This window comes from Protopterus annectens, chromosome 13.part0 (genome assembly GCF_019279795.1).
Source record: "Protopterus annectens isolate FY-2018-M chromosome 13.part0, PAN1.0, whole genome shotgun sequence".
Lineage (NCBI taxonomy): Eukaryota > Metazoa > Chordata > Ceratodontiformes > Protopteridae > Protopterus > Protopterus annectens.
Genome location: NC_056747.1, coordinates 234,873,760 through 234,888,388, shown reverse-complemented (window position 1 = coordinate 234,888,388; position 14,629 = coordinate 234,873,760). Strand labels below are relative to the sequence as shown.

Below are 14,629 nucleotides of genomic sequence, written 5' to 3'. Positions count from 1 at the left end.
TAACTTATACTGTCTGAATAGTGGTACTGCTTGGATAGGGTTTTAGTAGCCTAGTGTGTAGGGTTGGCATTAAGGGCAGGGGTAGGGTTAGCATACATGAATGAGTAAATGACCCCCTTGTACTATCTTACTGTTTTGTGTTTAACCTAACCCTGACCCTAACCCTACTCATCCCAACCCCAGCCCACACATTATGGTAATTATCACTCTTTCTTTAACTGTATCACTAAACAAGATACATACATACATGCACACACACATACACACTTACATGCTTCATACATGCCAATACACTAGCACAATATTAAAGTTATCGCCTTCCCTAGCCCTTACTCTAACCCTGACCCATAAATACTTTCACACAAACACTCAACCCAAATGCTGACACTTATATAATAAACAAAAGTCTTGGAATTACTGTCCATTCCCACTTACCTTATATTTGATTTTGCAGACTTTGATTCTTTCCACTCAACAACAAGTGCATCTGACCACTCGTGACACAGAAAAAACATTTCAACAAGTTATGGAATTTGATCAATAGTATAGTACATATATATTGCAGAACAGTGTGGTGATTCTCACATTTGGAAGCATACAAGTGACCCAAAATATATAAAAAGTTATATAAATAATGTTTATAGCAGTGTTATAAATAATTAATTGTAAAAAAATAATTTCTACTGCAGTATTACACAGAGTTCATAGTAAATGGAGTGATTGTTGTTGTGTCTTTCGGCTTTTCCTGGTTAGGGGTTGCCAGAGTGGAACTCCGGTCTGCTAATGATTGGCAGTAGATTTTTCCATGCTGAGTTGCCGGCCCTGACGCACAACCTTTAACGAAGGAATGCCCATTCATGCATGTCTCCACACAGAAGACGCTCTAGCTGAGAATCGAACAGGACAACGTCTTACTGTGAGGCGACAACGCTACCGCAGCACCGCCACCGCAGTTATGGTAAATGGAGTGATGTTTCCTTAAATAAGCAGTGTTTCTGTTAAGCTATACTTGTTTCTTTAAAACCAGACCAGGAGCTGAGCCTGAATATGGCCCACTTGGATCAGCACTCTATCCTGGTCAACAATAAATAAAATTAAATAAAAATACTCACCCGTATTAGTGCGAGTAGACTTGTTTAATGAGCTATTGAAATAATATAAAAACAGGGGGGTGAGTAGTCCAGTAAATAGAGCATATACCCTTTATGAAAAGGAACTTGGCATCCAGAGCAGCATCTCTGGGAGACTGAATCAACCACAATGAAGGAAGACCTGTTGCAGAATCCTGAAGGAGAATGGACTTGGTGTGTGTGTGTGTGTGTGTGTGTGTGTGTGTGTGTGTGTGTGTGTGTGTGTGTGTGTGTGTGTGTGTGTGTGTGTCTGTGAGTTGATGCAGTCCCCAATTTTGCCTCACATTGTTTGACTGTTTTTAGTAAATTTGTGGTTTTCTGGCAAATTGTTGTGGATTGCAGTCATTAAATAATGACAGACATGAGTTTCAAACTTCATATCCTTCAGGCTATGATTGCTAATGCAAAACCTATTATTCTAGCAACTTTCTAAATATATAAGTGCATGGTATATAAAAGCAATATTTAACATCTGCCCCTGATTTGGGGGTTTGCTAAGAGATAGAGTAAGGGGTTGCAGTGAGTTGCATTATATAGTTCCAAGTACAGTAAGGTCAATTACATTCTTGGACCATTATTTGTTCAATTATCTGATCACCGTCAGATATCTGAGGTGTATATAATCACTAAAGTGGCTATAGTTACTGGATACAAGTAGGGAATGGCTGTGGATTTAAATGATTGATCCTGCTGTTGAGATCAGTGTGAACAGTAATTAATCTGGCTTTGAAGAACTAGTGTGTATTTATACGAAGCAAGACAGAATTTAGTGTGGCTAGTTTCATGTGTTGTAAGTTAACTAATATGCAATAAAGGACATATCTCTTGAGTTTCACACTGATGTTTTCCATTAAATGCCACTGAACAAAAGTTAAGTAGCAATGAGACTGTTTGTAATGTGTCTTTTCAATATTAGTTAACATAGCATTTTGACAGAAAGCTTTTTTATATAGTGCATTTTTGACATAGAGCATTTTTTGACATAATATAGTACATTTTTGACATAGAGCATTTCCGAATAATGCAGTGTGACTTTAGCTTTCTGTGTTATAAGTTAACTAAGATGCAATGAAAAATATATTTGTGGATTTGCAATTCAAGGTGAAATGAGTTTTCATTTAAGACAAGTGCCACACACTGCCACTGAACAGTAGATAAATAACAGCTCACATTTTCATATTTGATTCATACTGTGGAGACAAGCTAACAAATGTCATGTCTTCCCAGTTTAGTCACCTGCCAGATCCATTTTTGATATAAAAAGAAGCATTTTTATGTTAAACATTTTGTATCATAAAACGTTATAAAGCTTTATCTGATAATACCGTATGATTTTGCTTATTCTGTATTGTTAGACAAAGCTTTTCTTTGCGGCAGCATCATTTGATACTGCTGTAAGTTTACATAAAATGCTATAATATAATAAAAGTAAACTTAGCTGTGTCCTTCTGTTAGTCTGTAACTCAGCTACCTCATTTATGAATATGCACATTTCATGCTAATTAGATGTCCCTGATTTTAGCCAATATCTCATACTTTCCTGAGCTGTGTCCTTGATTATCTCCTCGGAAGTGAGAGATTTGTCTAAGAGGGCACTGTACAATCATGTGGTTAATCACTGTTGCCTTATATATACAATTAATGTGCACACGGTCAGGCAACTGCAGCATGTTAGACTTTTTATATAATACATCTCATTTGAAGGAGACCCACATGATATATGCAAATGAGCTCTTATGCCCCTACAAGTATTTCAGCTCCAGTGCTTTCTGGATGCTCACTGTTTGTTTTACTTTTTTTTTAATCTTTATTGGGGCATTCAGGCCAATTAAGCCAAACACACACACACACACACATATATATATATATATATATGTATATATATATATATATATATATATATATATATATATACTAACTCTGAAATCACACTACCATGGGGAAACAGGTATATTTCCTTATCCCCAACTGCACCATGCTTCAGTGAACTGATATTCACGAAAGTGCACTTTCTCTGAAGTGGGTTCGGCTTTCTGCTGTTCAAAAAAACTTATTTTTGAATAACAGAAGTAGACCCATATATAGCACTCCCTGCGGTCGAGTGACATTAAAGACATGCAGGTAGCTGCGTGCATGAATGGGTGTGCCTTCTTTGAAGGTTGGGCGTCGGGCTGGCAACTCAGCACCATAAAAATCCACTGCCAATCATTAGCGGACCGAAGTTCCGCTGTGGCGACCCCTAACCAGGAAAAGCCAAAATTATATATATACATATATATTTATACATACATATTTATATTCCTATCTGTATGTCAAGCAGGGGGAAAACACTGGGATTTCATGAACTTGAAAATCCTTAATTTTAGGAATCAACTCAAAAAACAAGCAACAAGACGCGAAAAGAGCCTGTGGTATGCTTACTAAAAATAGCATTACAATTTTAATACAGTGCAGTGGCATTCATTTGTGATGATGCTTATAATTCTGATAAGAATTTCAAATAATCAGCAAAAATTTTAATGCTACTTCACAGCTTGATTATAAGGCCAATATTAAAGAATAATTTAGCATTCTGTTCTTATTTAACAAAATATATTGCCCAACTAAAGACAATATACAAAGGTATTTGACTAAGAGGATTTCTGAGATTAAAGAACCTCAGTATGACAACAGGGTAAAAAACAATTATTGTTTCTGGTGTTATGTAAGTTACTTAAGGGAAATCTGTGCATTTCATTCAAAGCCATACGGTTTTCTCAGATTTTTATGACCCTACCATCTACAATCAGACATGTCACAGAACCACTGGAATATTTTACATACTGAACCCTGACCCTAACCCCTTCCCTTTGTGCAAAGCACATTAACAGGTTCACAAAGGCATACTTTGGTATGTGTTTGGATGAGACAGCCAAGTTACAGCAAGTTTATGTAGGTAAGAAGCACAGCCATCTGGCTTCCAACAGATGGCAGTAGTGCTCTTGTGAAATCTAATAAGTCTGCTCAACAAACTGACAAGTCTGTTACAACCCGCCTCAGGGATGGCCCTCTGATTCAGTTTAAGCCAAGCCTTTATTCTTATACTATAACTTATATTCACATAAAACTGGCCCAGGTACTTTAGACATTAATTAATGTAAGCAAAATAAAAGCTACTTCAACAACACAATATGTAAACTATAACTGTGAAACAAACTCCTGATCACCATATGGCAAAGCAGTAATTTATTTATTTTTATTTTTTATTTATTTGACATTTGTTTACCGGGAAAGTCCAACTGGGATAATATCACATTTTTATTGTAAGCCAGGAAGAAAAGCTCCACACTTACATAATATGGTTAGAGTTAAGTAAAGTTATTACAAAGCCTAACACAGGAGAATGACACTAATTAAGTAAAATTCAGCTTCAGTTTAAACAGTGTGGACCTACAGATAGTGCAAATATTTGGACAGCATAACAAGATGAGAAAGAACATTGGCATTAGATAAAGTATTCACCAGTTGCAGTTCATAGAGATGACATTAAACACAATTCTTTTGAACAGATATATCTGGATAATACAGCCTAGGCTAAAATATATTTGATCTTTTAATCTCTGCGCATAGACAAAGTATGCTGGCAGTGGAAGGAGGAAGGGACTTGTTCAACCTGGGGTAGTGCAGGAGCAGAGCTAGGTTTTATTTTGGTAGTCTTTTACAAGTTGTTTAAAGTTGGAGCGGTTAGAGGTAGGTCTAATTTGTAGAGGTATATCATTCAATTTTTTAGCGACTGAATATGAGTAGAGACTTTGGCCAGAGGATTTGTGGGGTTTATATACGCTGAGAAGATGTTATGCATTAGATGGAAGTAGTCTAGTGGGATGATGGGAATGGAGAATAGGAGTAAAGGCAGGACAGTCATTTGTTTTGTGAATAATGTTATGTGTGGATATAAGCTGTACGTAATCTAAGTGGTGAGGCAGTTCAAGCCAATTCAAAGCCTTAAGGGCAGTATAGTGGTGGCTGTGGTATTATTTGTTGGTGGCAAATCTTGCAGCCTTATTATAGCATGCCTCCAGCTTATTTTTAACTCTAGCCTAAAGGTTGGATAGGATGGGTGCCCGTGCACCATATAAGAGAGATGGGAGAGGGTGTTGCTAAGGATGTTTTTATGCCTCTAGAGAATTCCTAATTTTTGGTGAGCCTTTTTTATGTTATTTTGAACAAGTAGGTCAAACTTAAGGTGATCACTCCAAGAAGTTTTGTATGGGAGGCTACTTCAATTTCAGTTTTGTTTAGTGAAAAGATCTTGAAATTTGCTTTATCAGGTGTGTGTGATTTGGGGGAAAATAACAGTTACTTTGTTTTTTGAGGGCTGAGTAGTAGCTCGGCATTATGGAGCCATTTCCCAACTGAGGAAAAAGCTACCTGCATGATATGGAAGAGTTGAGGCAAGCTATTAGATGAACATATAAGTGTAGAATCATCAGCATATTGTATAAAAGAGGCTAGACCAAAGGAGGTACAAAGATCATTGATAACGATGTTAAAGAGGAGACGGTCAAGAATATAGCCATGGGGTACGCCAGTGTAGACACGCCAAGTACGGAGAGAGAGTATTTTGTCATTTTACAGACTAGACCCTGTCAGTTAAATAGCTACTGAACCACAATCACAGAAGGGGATAGTCCAAGTTGAGACAGTTTATACAGGAGTTTAGGGTGAGAAACTGTATCAAAAGCTTTGGACAAGTCATGAAATAAGTTTGATGAGTCCTTGTATTTGTTTATGGTGTCAGTGGATGATAGAAGGGCAGTAGTTGTACTGTGTGTTGGGCAGAAGACACGTTGGGTGGATGTTAACAGCAGTTCTTGTAGAAGATAGTGGAAGAGTTGCTTATGAATACATTTTTTCAAGAATTTTTGAGAGAGGTGATAATATTACAATAGGCTGAAAGTTTGAGATGTCTGCTGAGATGTCACTTTTATGAAGAAAGATAATATGGGATTATTTCCATAGTGACAGTACATAGGATTCAGATATTGATCTGTTGATAAGCCTAGAGACTAGGTATTCTGTGGCATCAGCAGCTACCTTTAGGTATTCAGGTGGGGGGTTGTCAGCTGCAAGGTTTGAGTTTATGTAGATTTATTTTTCTATCACTGATGTGGAGACAGGTCCTAAGTGGAAGTTGCTAGCAATGGATATGAAGGGTAAATTAGGTTCAAGTGGGGATGTTGGGGGGAGAGTAAAGGAAGTGGAAGTGTGTAAAGTGTATGGAAAATATTGGTTTTGATCTAACCTGTTGTTAAATACATTAAATGAATCTAAAACAAAGTAGACACTCACATGGAATACAGAAAATATCTATCAGCATAGAATCACAGATTTTAATTGACATTAAATACTATGAAGGTATGAGACCTTAAAATTCACTTATTATTTAGTGCTTGCTTGTCTTAAATGTAAATAGAAGCATGCAAAGATACTAGTAGTAGAAGTCCTATAGTCTGCAAAGTTTGCCCAAGTATGTGACATCAGTGAAGCAGCTCCAGCCTAAGCCTTGCTTTGTCTGTTCCTCTACCTGTCCCAGACACACACATGAACGCCTTTGTTGCTTCTTTTATCCAGCTGCTCCACAGTAGCAACAAGGGGACAGATTTTAAATACTCCTCTTATAAACTTAGAAAGTTGCTACAAAACAGGATTTGTGTTAGCGTGCATTTTCTGAAGACTATGACGTCTGAAACTCAAATGCTTGTCATTATTTAGTAACGTCAATCCTCAGTGATTTCCCATAAAACCATAATTTCTATGAGCAACAGATGGCATACCTTTCAACTGTACAGATTTTTCCAGAATGTCCAGATTTTTGCCTCATATATAAAATTGTAGTTTTCTGGCAAATAAGTGGCAAATCATTAAAGGCTGACATTGGAAAATAATGACAGATATTTGAGTTTCAGACTTCATGCCCTTCAGAAAATTCATGCTAATGCAAAACTTGTTATTCTATTAACTTTCGAAGTTTGTAAGAGAAATATTTAAAAATTGTCCCTATTTGTGGGCCTTTGACCCAGTTTTATTTATAGCTTTGTTCAGATTTCTTGCTCTAAGAGGTTGAGAGGTATGAAGAGACCAAAAATATGAGGCAAAAATCTGGACGTTCTGAGAAAATCTGGACAGCTGAGAGGTATGAGTGCACTCATAAGTTGCATTGCAAATGTGTTATCACATACATGGACATGTGCATGAAGAACATATCTAGAAGCAGACCCAGATGACTTTACATCAGTGCAGAAAAGAATGGAAAATGAAGTCTGATTTACACAATGATATTATGTTTAAAGTAATATATGATGCTAATTTTTTTTAAATAATGCCATTGTACAGTTAAGATGCTCCTTTTTTTTAATAATGCCATTGTATGCCAATGCAAAGACATGGATAATTCATATTTTTACCCGTGGTGAGGGAGTCTAGTCTGGTCATTTAAACTGCATCCTCGAGTCAAAACAATACATTCACCATTGGTAAAACATGAATTACCTACACCTTGCCCATAGTATAATGTGTTAATATCCACCAGTCTGTTTGGATAATCAGGTGGCTGAATTAGAAAACCTGGCATTTCCAATACAGGAATATAAGATTGGAACATTAGAACTGACGAAAGGAACATCACATTCTTCTGGAATGATACCTATTTAATATGTTCATTTATGGTAGCTGTATATTAAATGGTAACTGACATGATGTATGGAGACAATCTAAGAATAGTTGTAGTGATTACTAATAACAATGATACAAATAGCATCTTGATAGTCCTCACATTTTGTAAATACATAGGTGGACTACATAAATAAATTAAGTGAAATGACCATACAAAGAGAAAAACATCTCTGCACCTGTCACCTCGGAACACAGACACTGCCATCTGTTGATGAAGCCATTGATGCCAGTAATAAAGTAGACAGTGAGTGGACTTTACTACTAACTGTATTGAATCTACTTCTATAATGACAAGTAATATTCTGTATAATATTATTAAATGAACATCAGCTAGATTCCAAAGAAATCATTCTACCATTAAATAAAACAGTGATTAGAATGAGATTGGAATATGGTTTGGTGTCAAGGTAAGTTAAAACTTGGAAAAACTGTAAAGAAAAAAGGTGACTAGAACTTCATGAGAGGTACTTCCTAAACAGATAGCCATAAAGCTTTTAACCTGCATATCTTTAGAGACAGAAAAGTCATGTTAGGGTGGAGGCCCATGGGATATATGCAAATGAGACTTTAAGGACACACCAGTATTTCAGCCCATCGCTCTTAACCTTCAATCTCTAAAATGTGGAACACTGCTTCTCATAGTGTGGAACAAATGGTCAAAATGTGGAACACTTACAAGCAACTTACTGACAACTTCGATTAGGAAGCTTACAGGATAGTTAAAATTTGTTACTTTATATTTATAAGAAGTTCTTTTTATGAATTAACACGAGTCAGTAATATTTACCATGGATAGCAACTAAAAAATTCTTAACACTCAAGTGTGACAGACCCCTAAAAATCTTAATTCTGACTGTGTGACAAACCCTTTCAATGTGAAACAATGAGGAACATGGACTTTTTAAGACTCAAAATAAGGAACATACCTCATAATGAGGTACACTTGAGAGGTATGTCTTTGCTGCATGGCTTCTGAACGTTCATGACTAAAAGTAATGTAATAAATGTGCATTCAGGTAGCCTACTCTTTTGTATGGATAATGCTAGGTACTACATACTATGATATTCTGCATAAAAAGGGGAAATGCTTAAGGTATGAGAAAGGACAGTTTACTTATATGAAAACTAGCAAAAGTTGTATACACTACATCAGCCTTAGAAGGAAAAAAAATGAAACGAAGCAGAGAAAAAAGAAAAGGAAGGAGAGAAAAAACTATTTCATAACAATGAGAGGCAAGTGGAGATGTGTGTGTGTGCCCCAATCTGAGGAGCATACCAAAATAAAGGGGGGTCCGCAAAATGGGAAGGAATGGGTTCAGAAAACTGCCACAGAAAAGGAAGGAGAGGAAAAACGATTCCATAACAATGAGAGGCAAGTGGAGATGTGTGTGTGTGCCCCAATCTGGGGAGCATACCAAAATAAAGGGGGGTCCGCAAAATGGAAAGGAATGGGTTCAGAAAACTGCCACAGAAAAGGAAGGAGAGGAAAAACTATTCCATAACAATGAGAGGCAAGTGGAGATGTGTGTGTGTGCCCCAATCTGAGGAGCATACCAAAATAAAGGGGGGTCCACAAAATGGGAAGGAATGGGTTCAGAAAACTGCCACAGAAAAGGAAGGAGATGAAAAATGATTCCATAACAATGAGAGGCAAGTGGAGATGTGTGTGTGTGCCCCAATCTGGGGAGCATACCAAAATAAAGGGGGGTCTGCAAAATGGAAAGGAATGGGTTCAGAAAACTGCCACAGAAAAGGAAGGAGAGGAAAAACTATTCCATAACAATGAGAGGCAAGTGGAGATGTGTGTGTGTGCCCCAATCTGAGGAGCATACCAAAATAAAGGGGGGTCCGCAAAATGGGAAGGAATGGGTTCAGAAAACTGCCACAGAAAAGGAAGGAGAGGAAAAATGATTCCATAACAATGAGAGGCAAGTGGAGATGTGTGTGTGTGCCCCAATCTGAGGAGCATACCAAAATAAAGGGGGGTCCGCAAAATGGAAAGGAATGGGTTCAGAAAACTGCCACAGATAGCTAAGTTGTGCACAAAAGCAAGAGAAACCAAAATTAAGGAAAATGATGAAAACACTATCAGACGTCTGCCATCAGGGTGGCAGTATGAATATTGATGTCATGTTTAAGAGATCAGCATCAAAGGAGCTGAAGGAGTAAATAAAAAGACAGACTTTTAAGAAACAGGCTACAGAAGCTAAGGAAGGCTATGAGACACAAAATGCTTTTGTGAAGGTTTCCTTTTTGTGGCTTATGATACTGTAGAAAAGAAACACACATTTCTGCATAATAGCAAACACCTAACATCATGATATCTATCTATCTATCTATCTATCTATCTATCTATCTATCTATCTATCTACTTATCTGTCTATCTATCTATAAAGTAAAGAACAGTGGTAAAGGCAGCCCACCACAGTCTGTGACAAATGCAGAGACATTTGCTCAGTAGGTCACCATTTAATAAAACATGATATATTGTTAAGTAACAGCTGACTAAGATCACTAATGGCCTTTTCAGACTCCATCATACAATGTGACTAGCAGATCAAAGATTAATAAATGTGGTTAAATGTCTTGATGCCTTGGGGATGCAATAGTCACAGACCAAGGAAGTCAGATAAATGAGAACGTTAATAATTCTTACCCCTCTCTACAGTAAAATATACCATTACAGGTATCAGAATCGGCATCATGATACAGACGATTAGTTGCCATCTTCCTTTTTGGTTCCCTGAGTTCATTCTCATCCTGTTTTATAAAATATCGAAAGGTCTCAGACAAGAAGTTTTGCAGGACACTCTGCCTAAAGATGGAAGGAAAAGAGTGAACGTATTAATTTCAGTTTGATGAAACGATTTACATTCAAAAAACAAAAATTTTTTTTTTACATCAATAAGGGAAAAACTATCTAAAACGGTACTGCTTCAGTCAGTGCCACTTTGTAATCTGTCCTTATTCGGTGACACCATATAGTCCCCTCCCACTGCCAGATATCTGCAATGTGCTTCATCTTTCCTCTATAGCTGTGATGTATTTTATTTCTGTTATGAGCTAACCTTGTTTGTATTGTTGTCTCTAAATGACAGAGGTGGCAAGAAAAGAGACTACATGTGAAGCATGGAATGGAGCTAGGTGACAGTTTAACAAAATAAAATGTAAAAAATGCATTATTAACCTGTTGTGGACTTATTAGACTGGTAACAATAATTGACAAAAACAGAAAGATAGCTTTGTTATTGCTGAGGTAAGACAGAAGGAATACAAAAAGACTTGTTTTATAAAACCCTTTTGTGGCTCACCGCATGCACATCATGGTACAAATATACTACAATAGTTTAATAAGGAATGAACTCGGTAGATGGCCCTACACATTCTGTAGTCTATGACAGCCCTAGGATCATGAATATCATCCATGACTTTAGTTTCAAACGTAATCTACTACTTGAATATTTTAACAAAGCTAACAGATAAGCCAGCTGACTGTATGACTATAAAAGTTCACATCTTATTCACTGCCTGCCCTGCTTTCTATCGTACATCCTTAACCCACTCAACAAAACAACTCCACCTCATATGGTGTCCTCCTGTCTGCTTCCTCCTCCTCCTTTCAATCTATTATTTATTCACTTCCTTCCATTTCTATTCATTGTGTAATGTGCCAAACACAATTCTATTATCCCATGTGCTGGTAAAGGTGTGTCTTCAATTCACTAAGCATTCCTTTTTCTGCCAACTCCACACTCCATGGCGACTTCAAAATCTCTTTAGAAAAAAATATTCCTCTTTAATTTTTAACTACATGTAAAAATATAGCTAATTAATTGCAGTATGACATCGGGGATGAACAACCCCAAAGTCCTTCTTCATGCCCCCTTTTGACACTAGTAGTGCTTAATTCCCTATGTCAAGATGCACATTCTTGTAGAAAAAAAAGAAACTATCTCCATTTTACCTGTGAGCCAAAACTAAAGGAGTCATTTCTGTTTGTTTCTTCGTACACCCCACAAACCTGAGGACCCATCACCAATGACCTGCCACATATGCATAGTTATCTTTCAATAATCTCTGTTCTAGAACTTCTGTTTCCTTCTTAACAATACAAGCATATAGCCACACACAATATATACATATATCTATAGATATCTATACACACACACACACACACACACACACACACACACACACACACACACACACACACACACACACACATATATATATATATATATATATATATATATATATATATATACATACATACACGTACATACACTAATCTGAAACAAAAGTAAAAAAAAACTGTATCTTTTGGAAAAGGCACATCATTTTATCATCATAGCATGTCCATTTATAAATATTTACTACTACATGTCAGCTGGATGACCTTTAGAACTGTACATTAATTAGTAGTTCATGCTGCATTCATTCAAAAGTAAAAGCCTGAATGCATTTTTGCCATTGTTCAACACTGTGGTGTACAAGGAGCCTGCAAGAAAGACATCCCTCCTCTTACCTTTATAGTTAACTGTTAGCTGGTTTTAAATGAGTGTATTGTACTGTATACATATGTGCATGGAGGTATCTAAGTTAAGATGGGTGCAAAATGAGAAAGGGCGGTTTACAATTAAATACACAAAGTCACTATTGGCAACTGACAGTGAATGAGTGCATGGGCAGTGTAGTTCAAGTATCTGAGTTCGGCATTGTGCACCGAGATCACGGTTCGGTGAGAAATAGGGAATTAGCCCATTTCCTCACTGTAGTGTGATCTTGGAGTTGGTATATATAAGTTGCAGGAGGTGTTGTGGGCGTTGACTATGGAATGTCACAATACATGAAGGTGCATAGCATGGGTGACTGACATTATCTTCTGCTATGTTGAATACATTGAATTAGGAGTATCAATGTATTCAGTTTTGACCTGGCTGGAATTTTGCTTTTCCGGATTCAGGATTTTAGGTCGACCATGTGACCGGTCGGCCCATGCAGTTTCCAGGTTTCAATAGTAAACTAAATGGGCGGTATGTATTTACTGACTGAAACTAGGCAGATGGACTAGGAGGAGATATATGGGGAGATGGGGGCACACAAAACAGACAGGTTTTTACCAACCTAGCCAAATATGGCATGAAATAGAGTTTTAGAGACACATATGCTCAGCTATCTGTTGGTTTAGAGACCTAAGAAAGGTTACACAAAGATATAGATGTTGAATTTGATTGGCTGCCCAGACTACAAACTTTCTTGACTACTGCATAAGGTACATAATTTAGTTAAGTTCTTTATTTAATTTTTCCTACCCCTCTTAAACATTGCCTTATATATGTCATATGCATTTTTGAATTCCACTTCTTTTAACCCTTCTGCTTTTTCAGGAAATCTGTTCAGCTCTACTAACATACCCTCCATAAAACCATGTGTGTCTTATGAGCCATCCACCTTGTAAATTCAGTTTATATCCTATCATTCTCCTGTATTTCTTTATCTGAAATACAACATCCACATGGATTCTTCATATTTGCTGAAGGCATTTATTTTGTCTTAATGTCAGACAATTCAGGTATTAGACTAACACGAAGCAGATCTTTTTTCCGCATTTGTCCAGGTCAAGGACAGGAAAAAAACCCATAGAAAGTAAAAATAAGACTACATTACACATTTATATATAATGAATGTGCAAAGCACAATACAAATTCACTTAAACTCAGCAGCATGCATATACAATGGTTTGTGATATTCTTACCATGGGATATGTAATCGAGAAACACCCATTCAGTGTTTCAACTACAACAACACACACCAGACTAGAACAGTGCGTGCCATAAGTCATGTCAAGCACATTATTGTTAATTAGTTTTTATTTTGCAGTCTGGTTGTGTCCTTCTGCTGTCTTTCTTCCAGACTACACATTAAGCTCCTCCAATCTCTTTTTATATGCTAATAGTGATGCAAACCTCATATAATTTTTATTGACCACCTCTGAACAGAACTGTTGTCATAATTTCTATAACTACCCCAACCTAAAATGCTTTGAGCTACATCAAAATGTGATGCTCAGAATGTTGTGATGTTATCAAGTGTGATGTTTGGAATGAAGTGCTTGTGTTTTTGGGATGCGTACCCCTAATCAATCAGATCAGCAAACACCATTTTCCATTAACTTTGTAAGGGGCACCACTTTGCCCCCTGCCTAGCTAGTTCTAAAGGAGTGAGAGCTAAGGGTCCTAACTCCCTTCCTTACAAATGACATTAATGTAAAATACACTCTGTAGAAGTATCTTGCTGTGATGTATTCCTGAATTTCTTTAGTTACCCTATCTTTTTTCGGGAAGTAGGTATCGCAAAACAACACTGAGCTATCTACAGTAAAAGGATTCTAAACTTCTATTTTTATGCTGGTGGCGAGTCTTCATTTGCATTCTATAATCCAGATAGTCTTCTTTGTAGCTATCTCGCACTGCCCACTTGCCTTCATCCATGTCTCCCTGTCCATCTATTTATTGTTTTTGTCTTTTTTTTTTTATTTACTACGTGATGATGACTGATTTAACCACTATTAAACATATCCTGTGTAAAAGAGCATTAATATACACCAATGCATGGTCTCTGAAAAGAAACATACACTGACAATGCCATACTTATATATAGCATTTAAGGAAACTATTTCACTGCTCAATTTTCTGACTAAGAAATATTATTTTAAAACAAGCCAGAAAACAGTGAGAAGAGGCATCCATCACCCACCACAGCACAAACAGACACATCATAAATTC

The 14,629-nt window shown here is 36.9% G+C and overlaps 1 protein-coding gene across 1 annotated transcript in view; it reads right to left on the bottom strand.

Moving 5' to 3' along the window:
* Positions 1-10,655, bottom strand: part of SSC4D (scavenger receptor cysteine rich family member with 4 domains) — a 198,013-nt gene extending 187,358 nt beyond the window's left edge. Inside the window, 1 exon segment of the mRNA XM_044055408.1 lies at positions 10,501-10,655. Within this exon segment, the coding sequence (XP_043911343.1) occupies positions 10,501-10,603 (103 nt within the window). The 5' untranslated portion in view covers positions 10,604-10,655.
* Positions 10,656-14,629: the final 3,974 nt, after the last annotated feature.